This window comes from Simochromis diagramma, unplaced genomic scaffold (assembly GCF_900408965.1).
Source record: "Simochromis diagramma unplaced genomic scaffold, fSimDia1.1 OVJJ01000669.1, whole genome shotgun sequence".
NCBI lineage: Eukaryota > Metazoa > Chordata > Actinopteri > Cichliformes > Cichlidae > Simochromis > Simochromis diagramma.
In genome coordinates, this window is record NW_024387458.1 from 2,369,650 (window position 1) to 2,390,567 (window position 20,918).

Here is a 20,918-nt window from a genome sequence, read left to right on the forward strand (position 1 = left end):
TATCAGATGATGATGATTAAAAACTTATAAACCTAAAATTTAGATCAGTAAAATGCAGGATTTGTCGGGTTGTCGGTTTACTTCAATGTGATGTCTACTTGAAAACTGCATTGTTTTCACATTTTAAACATAGGATTACTGTATGATGGGAGGAAACTCAATATATAGCCCAGAACAGAGAAACCTTTTTTTCCCTTTATGACCTTAAAAAGAACCTTTGTGCAACTTACAACAAAATTACTTCTTTTAAGCATTAAAAATGTTTCTCCTGGTAAATTATAAAAGAGGAAAGTAATAATAAACGAGGTAAATAGGAAATAAAAAAGTCAATTAAGAAGAAGAGAGCCGGTTGGTTTCAAAAGTGCCCACATTTCAAATCTGGAAATTTACTGAGTGATTCTGCTGAATATAGGAAACCTGTTACCTGGATGGTATTCACTTTGCAAGAAAACAAAAAACTATTACATTTTCTCTGTTGACCCAGAATCTGACCAAAAAAGAAATCCTTTAAAACTGATTAGAACAGGGAAGATGAACAAATAAAATGTTTGTTTTTTTAAATTTTCCTGTAATTTGGATAAACTAATCCTTTAAAATAGATTTTTCCAAAGTAGTTTGTGGTGAAAGGTTGTGCTTTGCTTTTTAACCTGGCAGTCTTGAGATCTCTGTTTCCTGTAGTTGCCTCCATAGAGCTTTTTCTTTTCCCGCCTGGTCTCCATTTCCGCCTGTCGATCTCCCAACCTTACCTCTCTGGGGGAGGGGAGGGTTGTAGGGGATGGTTGCAGAGCTGAAGAAGACATCATTTCAACTCCGCACCCTTGATCTGATGCCCAATGCTTCCATGTTTCCAGGTGTCACATATGCTGCAAAGGGCTACTTCGACGCTCTGGTGCGGATGGGCGAGATGGCCAGCGAAAGTCAAGGCTCTAAGGATGTTGGTGAGTCCTTGTAGTGGCAGTAGCACCCTTGATGGGGTACAGGGGGGTTACACAAGCAGATGGTGGATGGGATCGTGCTGTAGGGCAGAAGCAGCTGATGACCAACCTGAAATTGGACACACACACCCAAACACACACTCACAGATGTTTTTCTAGCACTTAAGTGCTTCAGAACGTTGTGTAAATCTTAAAGATGAGCGTTAGCCTGTCTTTTCCTGCACTTCAGAGCTTATTTGATACATTATCACCTCCAATTCATACAGTGAAACACATTCTGGTTCGAGAAGAATTAATTCTGCATGATTGTCACAGCTTGCCCATTTGGTTAATCCCTTGTTTCCTCACATTCCGGAAAGATAAAGGCTTTCCAGTCACTTTTTTATTGCACCGCTGTGAGCGAGTAATAAATTTACAAATTTGTTTGGCATTTGGTATTCACAAGAGCGCACATGGCGAGGTGGATTTGCTTTCTATTCATAATAAGCCCTCAATATATTTACAGTGCTAATGAAAAATCTTCCTGTTTTGAATGGCGCTTCCAGCAAGTTGTCAGGATAAAAATTTCCCAGCTCCCTTTGCTCTCACGCAGCGTGTCGTCTGGTTTCGGTTGGATCAGCTCTGGTTCTGTTTGGTATAGACGCAGCTATAGTGATAACTGGTGTTGATGAGAACTAGCTGATAGCTGTTGTATGAAGCAGGACTGCACTGTAATTGTAGAGCAGGTCACATGCCGGGGCGTGTGCAGAGTCTTTGTTAGTCCGGGATTGTGGAGGCTTCTTCTTTCCTTCACCTTGATGGGATGTAAGATAGCAGGCGTGTCCTGAATCAGCAGAGGAGAGGAGGAAGAAAGGATGGAGAGATGGTTAGAGGAGTGTGAAACAGACATATCTGAGGTGACTGAGGAGGATATAAAAGCTGCATCCATTATTCATGTGAGGACCTTTTTTGGGGGCTTCCTCGCATTTCTTCTGGAGCTACATCTTGTCGCTTTTCCTCCCTTTTTCTCTTTGAGCAAATACCGGGTAGAGCTCCAATATGAAAAGCTCTTTTCTTTATCTATTCGGTTTCGCCTCCATGATTTTTTTATGTAGTTTGAATCATTTTCATATCACACTGTTTTAGGGTTGAATGTTTAAACATCCAAGCCGGTGACTAACTTTAAATATAAATCATTAAAGCCACTTAAAAGTAGGAGGAAAGGCCTTTGCACACCAAGACTTTTTTCATCATGAGTAAATATTTCTCCCAAAATGTCCGTCACAGTGTTTTGCAACTGTTTGTAGGATTCACTTATTGTGTATATATGCAAATATGCACTACACATGAACGCTTTTCATACATTAGAGATGATTCTTTTTAAAAAATGCAAATTTTTGACTTTGTGTGCAAACTCCTTAACAGGACATCCCATCATCCATCTCTGCATCCCCATTTCCATCAGCTTGGTTGCTCTTCTGTTTGCCTTTCATGCTCTCTGTCCTCCACGACTGTGCTTCTGTAGTCTTTTTGTCTGCATGTTTGTGTTTCTTTTTCAGTTTCTTTTTCTAGCAGCCTAACCATGACTCAGCAGCCCTTTAACAACTCAGCAGAACTTCCCTCCGCCTCCAGTGAAATGACAGACTAGGCTGAGCAAAATGGATTGATGCCGTCTCTGCATATCAGCAGCGCTCAGAGCGGCTGTGGTCTGTGCAGAGCGGAGGGGGAGCCCTTCTGACGGCGGTTATTGCTTTTGTGGATTCTTTAGCATATTCCATTACTGGTGTTAAGCCTCACGGCTTCACTGAATTACCTGATGAAAACAGAAGAAAAATGTAGTTTGTGGATGATTCTGCAGTCACTCGGTATGAAGTGTGCAATATTATATCAAAGTTCTCCCAGTTAATCCATAGATGACAGTGTCTCAGTGGGATTTTCTTTTCTGCAATAGTAGTAGACAAATATGAACGTTTTCTGGAGATACTGAATTATTAAAAATACACGAGCGGGCGATGAGAGATAATTATCCAGTTTTTCTCATTAGACCAATTCAATGATACGTTATAAAGTAAACAGCCTCCTTTTGCCGGTTTTGCCGGTTTTGCTCCAGAAGAAGCCGGAGGAAACACTGAGCACCATTGTTGCTGCATAATGTGGAAAAACTCCCAAGCCTGCCAGCTTATTAATTAACAGATAACAAGGGTTGTGCGTTTGGTTTTGTGTGTGTGACTGAACTAAATTTCCTCAGCTGGCACATGTCTGTAGCTGTGACCGGAGCCACGAGCACAGAATCCCAGATAAGCAAAACTGTGTGTGTGAGTTTGTGTGCGTGTTTGCTGGGGATAATCACTCATCCAGGCCTTTACCACAAACTTCATAATTAATGAGGAACGAAGGCAGATTTGTAAAATCGTCCAACTTGTAATTGTTCCTTTAATTGGGTTTTGTTGAGGAGAAAATGTGTTGGCGCCGTGGAGCTGAAGTAACAGGGCCGGACTACAGACTGCTTCAACTCTCAAAGTGAAATCTGGCAGAAAGGCTCCGCCACCTCCGACTGTACTCTCTGAAACAATGTAATTAATCACAGCGCATTAAGATGAACAGCAGCTAATGGCATTAGCACATGAGCAGAGGATGGAGAGTTGCATGTGACAGGGTGAAATGAGGAGGGGGAGTGAAGTCGGGCTGAGAAATTGACCTTGATGGTCAAAGAGAAAAATTTAATGTGGGATGGAAAAAGCACTGGACTGTTGATGAATTGGCTCACACATTAGCAGCTCTGATCTTATCCAGGCTAAATGGATCACTGCCGTTCCTCTTAAATAAAAGATGGCGCGAAAGTTGATCATATTAGACATTACTAAACAGCTTTAAGTTACAATAAGTGTCCTGTTTGTGGAAGATCTGATGTTTTAATGAAATTGGGAATGAATCTTTGAGGCTGACGTTTGCAGTTTATGAGTCTGTGATAGTTTTTCTTGCCCTGTAATTGTAAATGGTGAAATCCACTTTGTCAGATGGCGTTTGTGCCTAATCATTAAGCACAAGGCATTTTATAGCAGTGGCACCTCGTCAATACTGGTTGCCTGTCATTTCATGGTAACCTTTAGATCCTGAAAAGATGTTTTACCTCTTCAGAGCTGAAGAAGCCTCTTAGATGAGAGGCGGAACAGCTTAAAAACCTGAAGAAGTCCAGCTGTGGTTTTTTTCAAGCTCTGAGGACTTCTACATGGGTTTGCTGTTCTGTTTCTGGCACTATCACCAAAAAATGACTCGTAAAAAAAGCAAAATGTAAGCCTTGAAATACAAGCATACAGCAAAAAAGGTTGACTTAAGGATTTCTGGTGACACCAGCGGTAAAATAGTGTTGTGGATTTCTTCTCCTTACTGGCCACTTTGAGCATTTTACACCAAAAAACATGTTCATTCATTCATACAAGGCGTTTATCCTTCACATACAGCATTATATATGGAGTATATGGATGTTCACACACTGATGGATGCATCAGAAGTGATCGTGGGTTCGATATGCTGAGTGAAGCTTCGATGTCTCAGTGAGAAGCTGAAGCTGCGATCAGTGGGAGACCGCCTCTACTATTTGAGCGTGAGTCGCTGAACTAATCCAGCCTTTACCCGTGAATAGCGTTACAAAAAAAAAATGTAATAAGGACTAATGCATGTTTCATAATAAAGCCTCGATCTGCTTTTCAACCCATTTTCAGCACCAGTTATTAACAGCAGAGGTTCATGAATGTGTCAAACTGCAAAAGAAGTTCTAACACAGAGATGCTCACCACGGTGTTTTTAAACTAAACACTCTGGCAGCTTTGTGTGTCACTTAAGAAGCAGCTGTGGAGACATGGGAACAGTTTAATAGTAGACTTGAGCTGCCGACACACAAACACATACTCATAAATAGACTTATTGTACAAGCAAACACCCTCACATGCCAGAGCAGGCCATAATCAAACTGACTACAAAGCAAGAAAGCATTACATGATTATTATCCACTCCTGCAGCCTTAAAATAAACTGACACACATCTCCACACGGGGACAGAGATGGACCGTGTGGTGTCATACATGCTAAACAACACATAAGAAACTGGCACAGGAAGAGGAAATGATGCACCGCTGTGCTTCATTCACTTGTTCTTAATTTACGCGATGCTGTCAGAGTTTGAACAACTGCTCTGCTGCATGACTCCCTGTGAGGAGAGACGAGATACTCCATGACTGCAGAGTGGAGTGTCATCCCACTCATCCTCTCCGCTTTCACTACGCTCTGTGTCTGCGAACGCCCCCGCTTTGATGTGGGAGCTCAGGCAGCCCTGGGAGAACACGCCGACTCTGCACACATTTCTAAAAATAGATTAAGTGAAACGCATCGACTGGAGCTGCTTCAAAGCAGGAGGAGAGAGGAGCTCGGCGCGCGAGCCGCAGCCCAAACATGGTTCGCCGGTGATGTCAGTATCGATGAAAATGACATTATCCTTCTTCCGTATACTAAATATGGGCATGGTTGTGAGCAAAAAAATAGGAGGCTCCTGCAGTTCCGGTTCCCCTTTGTCCATATAAGGTCTCTGCCATTCAAATGCAGCGTTAGGCAGGGATTGTACTCACTCAGGTCTGTGCTCAGACACAAAACCTGCTGGAAGCATGAGGAAAAACAGCCCTTTGGCTTTTCTTATTGTTTCCTGCAGTACAGCTGATTTAAAATCAGCAGACTGTACATCCAAACCCGCATTCATTAAAATCTACTTTAAAATCTCGTCATTACTCAGGCTTTTCACGTATGTCTTACCGCAGGTAGAACATGGAGCAGGATTGTTCAACAAAACAGGATTAATATTATGAGCCTTATAAAAGATGACCTCATTAAAACTGTTCTGCTCATACAAAGTCTGCTTGGGGTGGCAGCAAATGGAGATGAGATCCAAAAAGACATCCGATTCAGATGTTCAAACTACCTCAGCTGTCGCCTCCTGATGTGAAAGAGCAGGAGCTTCAAGCCTCCTCTGGATGTCTGTCTTTAAGGCTGAGGACAGCCAGTGGCAAAGATGCAGCTTCATATGTGAGGGTCCAACTGTAAATCGACTGGTAGATCAGAAGCTTTGCCTTCTGGCTCAGCTCTGTCTTCGCTTGGATTCTCTGGTACATTTACATCACCGCCGATGCCGCACCGGTCCAGCTCACGCTCCATCTTTTCATCACTCCCGTGTAAGACCTTGCGATAACTGAACTTCACCGGTTAAGAAGTCTTCCCTCAGCTCAGACAGAGCCACAAACTGTTCTCCAGCATAGATTCTGATCCCGGGTTTCTCACAGTCTTCTCATGGTAATGTTCGATGAGGCCAACAGAGCAGCATCATCCCCCATTCTGTCTTTTTTACAATTAGATTAGGACATTATTTTCTAAAGCACTGATTTATAGCGCTTTCACTATACATCAGCTCTTAGGTAGATTTTTATATTTCTGTGTCTGTTATTCATGAAATATATTAATTATTGTTTAATTCCATAGTAAGCACAAAGACCTCATGATTCCTGACTATCTTCCACCAGAATTCCAGCTCACTTGGGATGCGTGTGAGCAAATTATCGTGGTGTATCCACCTATTTTATGCTCTCATTTTGTTCCTATTCATCAAATTAAAATCTATCCCGTGTCTTCTCATTGCCGTGGGCTGAGCACTCTGTAGCATAGCATCCATCTCATTAAATCAATTTAAGGTTAATTTAGATGGCCAAATTTAAGGTCCAGGAAACAATTACCCTTTGGATGATTAATTCATTGCAACACATATTAGAGAACTGTGTCGACCTTTAAGGCATATTTCTCCACTTCAGCCAACATACTGTTAAAGGATAGCACGCTTTCACAAATGGGAACAGGGGCTAGATGCAATCAGTGACTCAATTAGGCAACGGTGGGGGAGAATGTAATTCTGACGGGTCAGAAAGACAAAAGAATTCCTTCCTGTGGTTCAATATTCATCAGCAAATTTCACTGTATAATTTTCCCCTCATTTGTCTCTCAAATAATTAGCTGGTGTTGCAGAGGGAAGTGGTTTGAATCGCCTCTCATGCTGCACAGCTGGATGGCGGCAGCAGAAATATGAGCACTCGCTCTTTGAAGCAGAGGTAGAGAAAACAAGATGAAAGCAATAATAAAGGCTCGTAAAGAGGGACATGAAAACATCATTTGTGACATTCTAAGGCCATCGCTTAGGGAAATTCTTCCATAATATGCACAACTGGTGTCCCTCCAAATGTGTCTTGCTTGAAATCTCATGCTGCTCAGCTTAAGGGAAAAAAAAGCTGTTGACCCCAGTGTAACCCTCATTTTTCTGATCCAGCAAAGGCAGAATTTCCCCTGAGCTTCAGCTCCAATCTGAATTCAGCCAGCATTCATTCTGCATAGAGGGGAGAAAATGCAGCAGGAGCACTCTTACTTTCTTTTTCCCCGGCCTTGTCACCTCAACATCTCAGAGCGCAAACCGGGAACGGTTATGACCGTGTATAACTTTAAAAATCATTGATTGCAGCATTTTGAACCATCGCTTGATGTGCAAAGTCAAAACGAAAGGATATTACTGGAGTTTACACTCAACTGGAATGATGAGGGACACAGCACAGGATGATAAATCGGTTAGTGTTTGCTTTCATGCCGAAGCGAGGACAGTTTTCCTTTTTCTGTGGAGAGTTATAATTTTTTTTTTCTCCTGAAGGTCTTAGTACATAATGAAGTAAGTACATCCCATCTCATCCCAGGGTGTCTGCTACTGCCCTTTAGATGTCCTTTAGATACTACTGATGTTGCAGAGATGCGTTAAGGTATCCTTTGGCACTTTAATGAACCGGATGCAGCAATTTAGTCTTTCAGTCCTCTTTTAAAACTCTAAAGAGTGCAAAGAGCCGGGTGGTAGGGGACGTGGTCGAGTAATGCTCTACACTGCACATAAACGATGGACATAGCCACTGAAATTTCCACATTTTGAAGAATTAACTTTAGCATTTTAGCTGCTGCTGGAACCTGGGGACGGGTCATAGGGGCAGCAACCTAAGCAGAGAAGTGCAGACTTCCTTCTCTCCAGTCACCTCGTCCAGCTTATTCAGAGGAGCTGAGGTGCATACTCTCCAGCATGTCCTGGGTCTACACCGAGGCCACCTCCCAGGTGGGCATGTCTAGCACACCTCGCCCAGGAGGAATGTTTGTCAGGGGCCTGAACCGCGTCAACTGACTCCTTTTGATGTGGAGGAGTAGCAGCTTTACTCTGATTACTCAGAGTGACTGAACTCCTCGCCCTGTCGATAAGTTAGTTGGAAGCTATCCTTTGGAGAACCGCTTGTATTTGTGATCCCATTCTTTCATTCACTACCCAAAACCCGTGACTGCAGATCAAGGCGGGCGCGGCTTAAATGCTTACCTGCCAGCACAGCTGTGCCACCAACTTTTAAGCCTTACCAAAATCCAAACTTATGTGTGATTAAAAAAATAATATTTGATATATATTCCAAAATATATACTATATAAATATTTTGGAGCTACCCTCTTGTCGTCATTGCCAGTCGTTAGAAATGCACAGGTTTGTCAGCCAGGAGACTGCTGTTTGTGTCCTGTTTGGTAGCTTCATGATTTACACTTTGTTTGGCTTTGTTTTCACTTCCTCAATAAATCAGACTAAATTAGAAGAGAACCAAAGCACGCAGTGTTCCAAAAGGGCTTAAGATACAGTTTTTGTCAGCTTTTTTTCCCTAACTGGTGATGTAACCAAAAACCCAAGTGGCTAATCTGCGACTGGGTACCAAACTATCCTTCCTCTGCCCGGACATCACCAGAGCAGAGCTGCCCTGCTAATTTAACTTCCCTTTACTGCTCCTGCCTTTGTCCTCATGTCACCCCAGGTGGAGAGGGAGGATGCAGAGAAACAAAAAGAGGAAGAAACAAGAGACATGATGAAGAGAGAGATGCAGAAGAAAGAGCAAGGAAGGCGAGACAGGAAGCGATGTGCTCCCGGCTCGTTAGAGGCTTCCACCCAGTCTCTTGGCAAATCAAAACCAAACTGCCAAGTGAGCACAAAGGCCGGAGCGCCGGCACTTTGATCACCTCCACCTGCCCTTCATTAATACAACCCACTGCAATTCATCAGCACTTTAAAACAAGCTGTCTTGTCAACAGTGAGCTGGACGTCTTTTTGGGTGTCAGTCAACTGACAAAAAAGAGATCAGCGAGGGATTGTGTAGTGATTAATTTAGCAAATGTCTCTAATGGGATGGTAATGTGGCTTTAATAATGTGTTGGACTATAAAATGTCCTTGAGCTGTCGCATTGTCCTTGATGTGGGTAGTCGGCCAAATGGTGACTTAATGATGCTGATAATAGAGACTCTGATCTGAGGCACCGCGCACGGACACTTTTCATACATGCGAGTCGTTTCGCACAGGAAGCTGTTGTTAGGCTCTTGATGCCTGTCTCCTCCCAGGCTTGTGGGATTTTCTCTTTCTGCGTGTTTATCCATTTCAAAAACCGAACATAGTGGCACTTGTCAGCTCATTATTAACTTATTGTCACCAAGCTGTAGCGTGAAGCTGTCAATGAATTCTCATGTCATGCCTTTTTAAAGCAATGCCCCATTTAGTGGAAGAAGAGATGTTTATAGGCTTGAAATCCACATTATACCCTGATTCCCACTGTCGCCTGTGCCTCAGTGTGCTAACTCTATACAAGCACACAGAGCAAATATATCTTCTTTTTCTTTATTTGTACATTTCTCACTGTGAGAAACGATTAGAGGTCAGAAGTAATGATTTAAGATGACACGAATTGTGTTTACCTGCCTGGGTCTCTGTTGATTTGTCGAAATCCCATCCACCACTCTGTGCCTGCGTCTTTGTAGCAGCTTGCATCTTCTGCCACAGATGATCACTCTTCATTTAGCACCCCATCAGCCACCACGTAATGATTATGTATAGCCAGTCATTCCTATCGATCTCCTGTAGCTCGATCGCGCTTTTAAAAGATTCATTTTTCTTTCCGATAAACTGCAGAAGCGAAGACGTCAAACAGCCCAGATCTAAGATGACATGTTTACACTCACTTCAGCGGGATTTGTGCCCTTATTGTAATTTATAAGATGAAACGCAGTGACAGCTTTTAGCATGTCAGCTTGGGTTTTTACTGCCAGGTGGAGTGCAGGATTATAGCTGGACTACAGACGCACCAAATGTTATGCTGATTAACTGCGAGTACAACAAAAAAACTTGTTATTACTTTGTTGTCAAGTGGATACTTAAAATCTGAATGCTAAATCAAGCATTGTTACTACTTCTGGGGAAATTTGCACATGTTCTCGGGGGTGTTTATATGCACCCTGATGCAGCCGGTGTTTAGCAAAATTAAAGACCCAGAAGAGCACAACAATAACGGTGTCAATCATGCGGCATTGTGGAGGACAAATCTCCCCGCAGCACCTTGTACTCCCTTCACTGCAGCTTTCTGGGGATTAGAGCTGCTTGTTTGCTTTCAGCCTTCTATAATACAGTCCCTGCAGAGATGCACACTACATAAAACACTTTCCTTCATATGGCCATTAACTGTGGCTCACTCCCTCCTTCTCACTCTTTAAAGCCCAGGAGCTGCATGGAAAAGTAGCTGGGGTAATAAACCCAGATGTTAGCGCTGCCCTTTGGTTGCCCAAATGAGTAATGGGCTTGTTCCCACCCTGCAGTCTGAACTGCTCTTACTGTACATATCCACTGACAGAGTGTGGTTTGGCAGTTGAGTCACTGGAGTGTTGAGCGAACTGTGATTGCTGCTTTTTTTCTTTTAAAATCAACTTTACTCCACTTTTGGTTTCTCAGCATTTATGAGTCATTATTTCTCAGCCCATCTATGATGGGTTTAGAGGCTGTTGAGCTGTTGTGTTTTTCTCATGTGTGCTGTAAACCTTTGAATCTCACTTAATTGCTTTTGAGCATTAGGTTTTCATTTGTTAGCTAGATGTGTCCTTTTGTGTTAATTTTTCCAAGAACAGCATGAAGGAACAATGTCATCCTAGGTGGAAGACAATGCGACTAACTGTGAGAGTGTGGCCTGCTTGAGTCTTGGTTTGTGAGAACATTTTGCAGACAAAAGCAGCGATTGTGTATTTAATCTTTAATTGATCTGGACCTGCGTGTGCTGAGTGTTTTACTCCCCTTTAAGCCTCAGATGTTGTGATCGGCTCTGATTAACAGTAAGCAGCTTACTTCTGCCGGGTAGAAGTCCGATATTTCACAATGCAAGGTGGAGAGATTTTGGATTAGATGGGTGCAATTAAACAAGAACATCCAGGAATTTGGGGATTTTCCAGGTGATAAAAGCCTGTGGGTCAAAGCCACAGAGCAGCACTGTGAGACCTGTTGGCTCTTTAACAGTTTTTTTCTTTATTACAAGTTGGTTTTAATTTTTTGACCCTTGTTCCCATTGGCTGTAATAGTATTGAACTTTGGCAAATGGATCAGGAGATGCCTTTCAAATTTTACTTATTTATAGAAGATCGGTGCAGCCATACTGAGATCTGCTGTTGGCTTTGCACTGTATAGTGTATTGCTGTTTATTATTGTGCTGCTTGACAAATAAAACACCAGAACACCACCGTAACTGAAGGTCTACCTCTCAGTAGAGCATATTTATCAGATAATTTGATAAAAGTGCCAATAAAGGCAATAACAGCACAAATGTAGTAAAGCTGTGTGGTTCAGTTTTTGGTAGCAGGCTGCAAACTTGCTTATTTCTGCTGTAAAGTTGAATATTTAAACGTAACCGTCTCACTTTTAGAGCCTGCCTCAAGTGGTCATTAGAGGTATTGCAGTTTTTGGCACATATGCGTTGCTTCATTGTTCAGCCGCTTGTCTCTTACTAAATTGCAGACATTGTGGTGATAGTTATGCTCCCATGCCAGCTTGTTATCAGTCAGAACTGCCCTTGGAGGCATAAAAGCTCAAACGAGGATTTATTTATTTTTATATGCTTCAGCAGCTGGTGGCAGGGCGACCTTTCAGTCACCATCTGCTGCTCTAAAGTTTAAAGTGAAGTGAATGTCTCTAAAGTTAAAGTGAGATGCTCTCAGTATGTTGATGTGGAGACGGAACTCTGACCTGCAAGGGGATGAGAATCAGAGAGAGAAGTCTTCCTCCTCAGGGACAATGAAGAACAACGTAAATTAGCCTGCAGGTACATATTTAAAAACCCAGAAATATGACCAAGGCCAGTTTTTTAAATGTTATTACCAGCTGAGAGGCAGTTTTGTTGGCAGTGAGGGAGGAAGTATGGAAACTAATGTCTGAGGGCTACCTGTGTGATTTAACACACTCGTTTCTCTCTATTTGGACATTTTCTGCTAATATATGGTGAGAAATTCTGAATATTTTCTCAGAGGGAAATATAAAGGAAAATGGCCAGAAATGAGAATAATAGAAATAAATTAACAAGGAAGTTGAATCCTCCCCAAGAATCTGATATTTTGTTATATTCTAGAAATGAATGCCCCTTTAATTGCGCCCTCTCTTCAGTATTCTGCTACCCCCCTCTGGCTGAAATCAACATTGGTGCAGTTGTGTGTGATAGAGGTGCTTGAGTTCAGCCCGGTCGCCGTCGCTTGTCGATGGCCAGCGGCTGTTTATTAATGGATGGGATGGGAATGTGCGTTGGGTGTCCTCCAAGAATCAAAGGAGAGTTTTGAAAGTACACATCAGTGCATTTATCTGCCTCGCTGGCCCCAACGCCCTATTCGCCGGCAGTCAGACACTTCCACAGCGTTATAGCCTTTCGGTGCATTTTCATAAGGAAGCAGGAGGCTTTAAAGTAAGCTGGTGCGTTGGATGAGAAGGGCTGTGGGCTCAACTCCCCTGTGTGGCTTTCTGTTCTGCATGCATGAGTCAGGTTTGCCTCGTGTGTGACATTGGAGTTTTGTGTGAGGTTAAAGGGCAGCCAGGATGACATCTTGCAGAAGTTAAAATCTTGTACTGAGAAACTGGTGACAGCAAATTTACAAAAGAGGGATGTGCTGCACGGCTCTGATAGCTATTAGCAAGAAAACAGAAACCATTTACTTTGTGTGTTTTGTAGGACTAATAAGATTATTTTATTATACTGACAGTGACAGGCAGAAGCTGTTGCAAATGAAGCAAATAGGAGAAAGTAGGGCGGCAAGAAAAAAGGCTGGTATTGACCTCAGCTGCTATACATCTATCTGAAATACTCAAGTTATTTAGCAGAAGCTTGGATGCAGACTTAAATCCAGTCCCCTTAAGTAAATATAAACTTCTTTTCCTTCCACCTCTGCCCCCACCTCCTCCTGCTCCGACCTTTCCTAAATCCCCTCTATCTCATCTGCATGAACACAGCACTTCCATTAAGCCCATTAATCCTGTCCAGGCAGCCCACTCTCTGTGTCCCCTCTGACTGTCCACTGTCCGGTGTTCACAGGTCTACCAACACACTCGCATACACCCTTCGCTCAGACTCACTTCAAGTCAGCGCTGCAGCGGCGTACATTATCTAATGTCAGCATGCATTATGCAGGAGGCAGATGAGTGACATTAATATATATTAGTGGGTTCATTTGGAATAAATCGGGTGCTTTATGGTGCCGCTGCAGCTGTAAGATGTACTTTAATTTAGGCTTTTTCATAAAATACCAAGAGCGGTTTACTTAGTGTCTTATATTGTTAATATTATATCCTTATATTGTCTAAGAAAAGGGAAAAACTTCTGTATTTCCAAATATTATGGTAGATGTGCAATAAGAAACTGCAGTACATGTACAGGATGTTCTATGAGATGTGTGTTTTTGTTTTTATAGATGATTAACTATTATTTTCTTAAGGCATGTGAGAATATTAGCTTTCCTTTCATTTATAGGTCATATATAATGTTACTAGTACATTACTTTTTAGTATTAAAGTATATTACCTTGTTTGTAGAGCTTCACTGATGCTGGGTTTTTGAGGCAGATACTGAAATTTGAGAATTTACAAAGCATACAAGTAGGGATGCACTGATCTGGGCTGATGTTTTAAAAGGTGCTTGGATTCAGATAAAAATATGTTTAAAAAGAAATATGTAATTTCACAATTTTTTAAAATGTAGCCAATCCAAAATTATTGATGAATATCAAAACAACAAAATTGCCAGTATATCAGTTTTTCCCTATTTACGTGTGTTGATTTCCATACGCTGGACAGTATTTCGTTGACAAACAAGAAGCCGACACGAACATTTAAATAATACATTTCACGACCAAATTAATACCCCAGTTTTTAGTCAGTCCTAACATCTGCATGAAAAATCCAGTGTCCGTCTGAGCTCTGGTGATGCGGAGAGCACGTAGATGGTTTGTAAGTAAGGGCAGGGTCAGACTAACTGCCTGTCTGAGTGTTTTTCTGTGTGAAATCTTGTTGTGTGTCTCATTTTTCCTGGGGTAGTTTGATCTGTCACTGTCTCTTCAGGTCTCTATCCCTCTGTTCTTTGCTCAAACTAGATCTTTTTGTTCCTTTTTTTGTTTTTTGTTTTTTTACAATGCATTGCGTATTCAGAAGAGGCAGCATGTAGGTATCTTAAAACAATGCGCACCTCCCTGGCTGCATGAATCATCCTTTACTTTCTACTTAGTTTTTTGTGTTTTGTTTCGTTCTCTATTTTTAGCTTTGGTTTCTTTCTGGGGTCTGCTTTTTGGTGTTTCCCCCTGTTATGTTGTAGTAATACATATGTCTTATTGCAAGGATGAAATACTAAAGATTTTTTCTTTTACCATGCTGTTCCTGTGTGTTTCTTAGCAGTAGTGTTGTAAGCTCTTGGTAAAAGGGAAATCCACATACTTTCAGTAGGTTTCTTGGTTAACACTCTTATTTTTCATTTTTCATTCATTAGCGCATATTTCTCGAGTGCACTTTTAATTTTTGTCACTGTTTTGAGTTTCGTCTGCTTCGTCGATATCACGAGCTGTCTCATTTTGTCCTCTTCCCTCGACACCGTACACCTGTCTCTCATCTGTTTTGCGCAGCTGCATGGTCTCTCTTTTTGCACGATGTGTGTTGCTCTCACACAGAGTTTGAATGATTTAATATCGCTATCTTTTTTCCCTCTCTCCCTCCCCTCCCTTCTCTCTTTTTGTTTATTGTCTTTCTTTGTCTTCTCTCTCCAGGGGATGTGCTCTTTCAGATGGCTGAAGTGCACAGACAGATCCAGATCCAGCTTGAGGAGATGGTGAGCATGTGGTGGTGGTGTTGCTAAAATCAGCAGTTCTTAAGCCTCGAGCCAGACGGATTGTGGGATGGTTGCTTTGGAGTCACACGATATATTTTAACATTTAATACCCAGCAAGACACTCTCCCTACTGTACACGAGTAGCTTCTACTGTAAATCCAGTTTCTAATGGCAGCAACTCTCTTTATTTGCTATGGTTTGTTTACTGATACTCTGATATGTAAATTACAGTCATTACAGACTGAAAACATTCTCATTTCACTTCTCCAAAAGGTCTTTATTTGAATCCAGCAAAGAGTAAATTGGCCAATTGTGGCAACATTAGAAGGAAACGCTCAGTCAACAAAAAGAAACAGCGAGGAGCATCCTGTCTTTAATGTTTATGCAAATTGTGTTAAAGGGTATTTTGAAACTGGAATCCTTGATCTTTTGGATAATAGGTGTCAAAGATTCAAGGTAATGATGATATTTTTTTGTGCAGTGGTACAAGATGCAGATTAGAAACTGAGCAAATATTAAATTTTTATGCAAATATTTCATTCGGTGCTGACTCTCAGCAAGTTAAATAGAACTTGGGTTATATGAACATATCCAAAGGAGAGAAGGAAGGTCACAGTATATTATGTGCAGAATCCAGTCTATACTGTCCTGTGTTCTCTCAGCTTATACGTGCACACAGGCAGCAAACTCGGTGCACACTGCCAGACACCCTCCTTTATTTGCATTGTAACTGGAAAAGTCTCACACTTCACGGCATTCCTCTGCACCAACACTAACTCATGAGTGACATTCCTGTTTTAAAAATAATCTGCTGTGGTTGATCATGTGACTGCTTGAGGTTTCAGTGCATTTTGTTGTTTCTTGCATTGTGTTTGAGGCTTTTCTGTGTCTTGCAGTTAAAGTCGTTCCACAACGAGCTGCTCACAGAGCTGGAGAAGAAGGTCGAGCTGGACGCGCGATACCTGAATGTGAGATTCCCTTCTTCACAAACTGTGCCGCTCTAATGGGCCTTTCAGCCTCTTCTAGCTTATTGTTTTGGTTTGGCTACACTGTTGCTGTTTAGTTCAAACGCATCACTTTGATTCCAACAGCACACAACAAGTGTGCTGTTGGAATCAAAGCTGCAGACTGGTTTAGAAACCACCTGCAGAAACTGGTGGAGACCAAAGCAGCGCTAAAAGAAGACTAACTGATGGACACTAGCTAGCCTTTACTTGATTCAGTCAATTTCATTCATCTCTAAAATGTTGTAGACGTTCATAGACAATGATACCGTTTAGTTACGTCTACCTTGTGCTTTCCTGAAGCATTTCATGGACATTCGTTGGGTACTTCTTCATGTTTCATTTTAAGGAAAAAAAGATCCCGGCTTAATTGCATGAATTTTATGAAAACCACTTGTGATAAGAATTACTGCTTGAGGAGATTCTGATGGCATAATATTCAGATTCATTATGTAACAGGACACCTGCCCCACCACGAGCTTGAATAAAACATCCTGTTGGACCTCTCATGGGAGTGAATTTATGTGGAATACAGTATGAACCACATTCACATAAAATCACTGGCTCGGAGTCAAAATGCACTCCTTAATTTTCCGCCGGCTTTCATCCAAACCACTGCAGCAAGTTACATAAATCACATCCTATTCTGTCCCGTGAATAGTGAGAAATTCTGGGAAACTGAGGAGTTTTGCACAAAAAGAACAAAATTAAGTGGAGGAATTTATTTGGGGTGATCTGTGTTTGGAATCAGCCCCCAGAGCGTTATGTAATGCTAAACAAAGAATTTGTTTGTCACTCTTGGAGGGCTTTTGGATGAATGTCACTCAAATATGTTTTCAAATGAATGCTTTAATTTGATTTGCATGTTCCTTTAAGTTGTTAGGAACATATTATATAATGCATACTATTGACATGAACACGCTACAGTTGATGTTGTGATACATACATGTGATACACAAAGAAAAGAAAAACATCCGATCAGGAAACAAAATATTGGGAGTGAGGAGGAGAAATAAGAGACCTCTGTTCTCCTGTCTCAGTGATGCAGAAGCTGACCACTTGTCAAATAAATGTCTGCCTCTGTCAGTGTGAAACATCATCTGCTGATGCTGACATGTGCGAGCAGCTCCTGCTGACTTTGTGCTGCCCCCCTTCCCCCCCAGGCTGCACTGAAGAAGTACCAGATGGAGCACAAGAGCAAAGGGGAGAGTTTGGAGAAGTGCCAGGCAGAGCTAAAGAAACTGCGCCGGAAGAGCCAGGGCAGCAAGCACCCGTCCAAATATGGGGACAAGGAGATGCAGGTCAGTGTGTGAGTGTGTGTGTCGGTCAATGTAAATGTGTGCAGCTCCTTCAGTGGATCAATAAAGAAAAAAGCAGATGTCTATGGATCACCAGTATCCGTATGGCTATCTGCAGGACCTCTTTTAGAAAATGCATGGCAGCATGGCTACAAATGCCAGTGCCAAAAAAATGTGATCCGGCTGGCTTCAGGCCAGCATGTGGCGCAGACAACCTGCCAGTCAGCTTCTGGTGAAAATGTCTGTTTCACATAATTCACTCCATCTTTATTTCAGCAGTGTCAAAATTCGAAACGCCAACAGAGACTTTTAGTGAACTCGTGCTGACTTTTCAGTCTACCACACACTCGGCTCCTCCTGGCTCACAGATGCTTTCCCTCCTCCTGATGGGATTTGAGCCTCAGTGCGCCTAGTAATCCGTGACTGCTGCCGGTGCTGATGGGATAGGACGTGCTGAGCTGAATGGGATGTGGCCCCCGACCGTGCATTCGTGCTTCGTGTACCCGGTCTCTGAGGGGGAATGGAGATAGCGAATGTTACCACTCAGACAACAACACACAAATTTTAATTGAGACTGGAGTTTTAGTGTAGATCATAAAACAGTAGATGCCAACAGACATAGTAATATTTAGTCTACTCCCCAATAGAGTAGACAAAATAAAGCCATGTGGGTTTTAGACCTACCAGACTGATGATTTGGGTAACGAGCATTATCCTGTACATGCTGTTTAAATGTTGCCTCTAAAATGTGTATAAAATACCTTAAGAACCCAAATAAAAAGTCTATGGGAAAAAAGTGATGAAACTCTTATATATTATACTAATAAATCAAAGAATCTGTAGAGATGTTGCACCTAAAGAAAAGATCTGACAAAGCAACAGAAGCAAAATAGATGCTGATGCATAAAAATTGCTTATGTCCTGCTAGATTTAAATTTCTGTAAATTAAATTCAGTTTTATTTATATAGCACCAATATAATATGAGCCATGTTAACCGAAGCTAACATGGCTATGATCGCCGGTGTTGCACCAGTTTAAGAAAAAACCAAGCATTATGATAAAAGGAGCTTGACTACATCTATTTGGTAACTGTTCAATGCACTCCCACAACTTTTAATCATTTATCTGTGTCATTAGTTGCTGCACTTATCGGCGTTGCATAATATTTGTTGACAGTATCTAGGCCAGGTGAATGGGTTGAGTGAGGCATATTTCTCTCGTGTCCCGGTAACTGCTTGAGCGGAGGCGTGATTAGACGGTGCAAGTCTCTGCGCTCTCATCTGTAGGTGTTGCGGTGACACATGGTGGGCGTGCCCTCTTATACAACCTGCACAGGAGATGCTGCTGTTAGCTGCTGTGATCTGACAGGCTGATAGAGAGTGAGGATGCAAAGGGAAGGAAGATGATATCCTTTTATGTTCTTATGCTTCTTAGTTGACGTTTGCACACGTATGCAGCCTTATATAGGTTAGCCTTAATTGGCTTCAATCCGGAAATCGCTTTTGTTACAGCTGCAGCGTCATAAAGTCAGTTTCAGGCAGATTTTGCTGTCTCCACAGCTGGCTGTCTGCTTACTCAAATGTCACACACACTTGTTTATGTTTGTATATTTGGGTGTTAGCAATATGCTGAATGTATGATTGATGGACCTCTGAAGCTTATATGTGTTGTCAGCACTTACGATATCAAATTAAACTCAGTGTAAAGAGGAATATGGGGCTTCATCTGCTGACAGCCTGTCAAGCACAAAACAAGTTCTCACCTGCAGCTGCACTGGGTAAAAACAGAGGTTCACACGTCTCTTTAGAAGTAATTTCTCTGTCACATCAGCTATTGCTGTTTGAACAGAGCACTGGTCCAAAGTATGTATTGTCCCTTCCCCTGAAATGTATTACGGTCATTGTTAGCTGACTTGATACTATTTAGAGATCAGTTCTGGTCCAACTTACAAAAATGTACGGAAAGAGAGGTCATCATATATCATGAAGTCATGCACAATGTGGTTTTAACTTATCGTTATACTGCAAAGAAAACAGGGATCAGAGGTTAAAAAGCTAATTGTGCAGCACATATAAAGGCAGAAGAAGTCGCCCTGTGCTGCTTTGTGGGAGCAGCAGGGAGGTAATTATTGTGTAATTGTTAGTGTTGCCGCAGTGGATGGCTGCTGGAGCATGAAGGGGGCGGCCAAGTCGGTCGTTCCAAAAATCGATACGGGGGGCTGGGTGGGGGGGTTCAGCTGCAGCATGAGGAACACCAGCACAGGGTCTGTCATTCCCTCTGGGCCTTAATGTATTATTGGGTGTGAAAGATCCGAGCAAGAGCAAGAGCAGCCACGTCTTCACCTTTTGAGTATGCTAGCATGTACTGTGGCCTCCTGACTAGCCTTAGCACAGTCAGAGGGCAACAGCATGTTTAAAAGGCCAGATTCTTGTTGTGCATCATAAGGGCTCTCGTGGGAATCAGGTCTTGGCAGGAACAAGTGACACCAGGCAAAGGTGAAACACAGATCTGCCTTTTTGTAGCATGGCATACAGCAAGGATCTGGGTGTTTTCTGGCAGCAGCAAGCTTGAAAGTTTGCTTACTTCCTTCCATGAAATGAGGCCATCACTACAGCATCCTCCACTGTCTAACTTTTAATTAAATGATGGCACAGCTCACTGGTGCCTTCTAGAGCAGCGAGGAAGAGAAAACACAGATTAAAGTAACTGCCGCTCGTTCCTCCAGCTCAAGACTGATGTTAATATTAAAGCGGGCAGTTCTCAGGGGCAGCAAAACTTCTCTTTAAGCACAGCACACAGTCTGATGTGTTTGTTATTTGGACTCTAGGTTTAGGTTATGCTCATTAGAACAGTTTTATTCATCCTCCAGTTTAACATTATCATGTTTCAATGGAAAGAATATCAACATCAGTGCTTCACATTATGATTAATGCTGCAAGAGTTACAAGGTCAGTACATTTGCAGAATCCCAGGATGATAAGAAGAGAAATAAAATGTTTTTTAAAAAAGCTGAATAGAATAAAAAAGAAACCATTTTCTTCTCCTTTGATATTCATGAACTCTAAACTCAGGAAAACACTGAATATAAAACAACATGACTGAATAATCTTCAGTAATTTAGCAATAGTTGTATCGTCATCCTGTCAAATATGAGCGTTAGCGAGTTGTTTTTATTTTTAGATTATTGTAAATAAATATACTCTGTGCTTTTTATGCTAGTTTTTACAAAACAAGACTGACATGGCCTTTTACTACTTTTAGAGACAGTACTAGTAATAAAAAGTATTTGATGAATTTGCATTATAATTAGCCGTAATCGAGTCGCACTGGCACTTGAATGAAGTCTCGTCGGCGGTCTCTCATCAGCACAGAGCCATTTCCCTTTATACGCTTGTTCGACTCACTGCGGTCTCCTATATCATCGATGTCCTACTGAGAAAAATACACCAGCA

At 41.9% G+C, this 20,918-nt stretch overlaps 1 protein-coding gene across 12 annotated transcripts in view; it reads left to right on the forward strand.

Annotated features, from left to right (window-relative positions):
* Positions 1–20,918, forward strand: part of baiap2b (BAR/IMD domain containing adaptor protein 2b) — a 71,208-nt gene that overhangs the window by 26,450 nt on the left and 23,840 nt on the right. For 7 of the 12 annotated variants that reach the window (XM_040014464.1, XM_040014462.1, XM_040014463.1 and 4 more), the window contains exons 3-7: positions 852–938; positions 14,494–14,505; positions 15,102–15,163; positions 16,060–16,131; positions 17,331–17,468. In XM_040014464.1, the coding sequence (XP_039870398.1) occupies positions 852–938; positions 14,494–14,505; positions 15,102–15,163; positions 16,060–16,131; positions 17,331–17,468 (371 nt within the window). The remainder of the gene's footprint in view (positions 1–851; positions 939–14,493; positions 14,506–15,101; positions 15,164–16,059; positions 16,132–17,330; positions 17,469–20,918) is intronic. The other 5 variants (XM_040014465.1, XM_040014473.1, XM_040014466.1 and 2 more) reach the window with 3 other exon arrangements.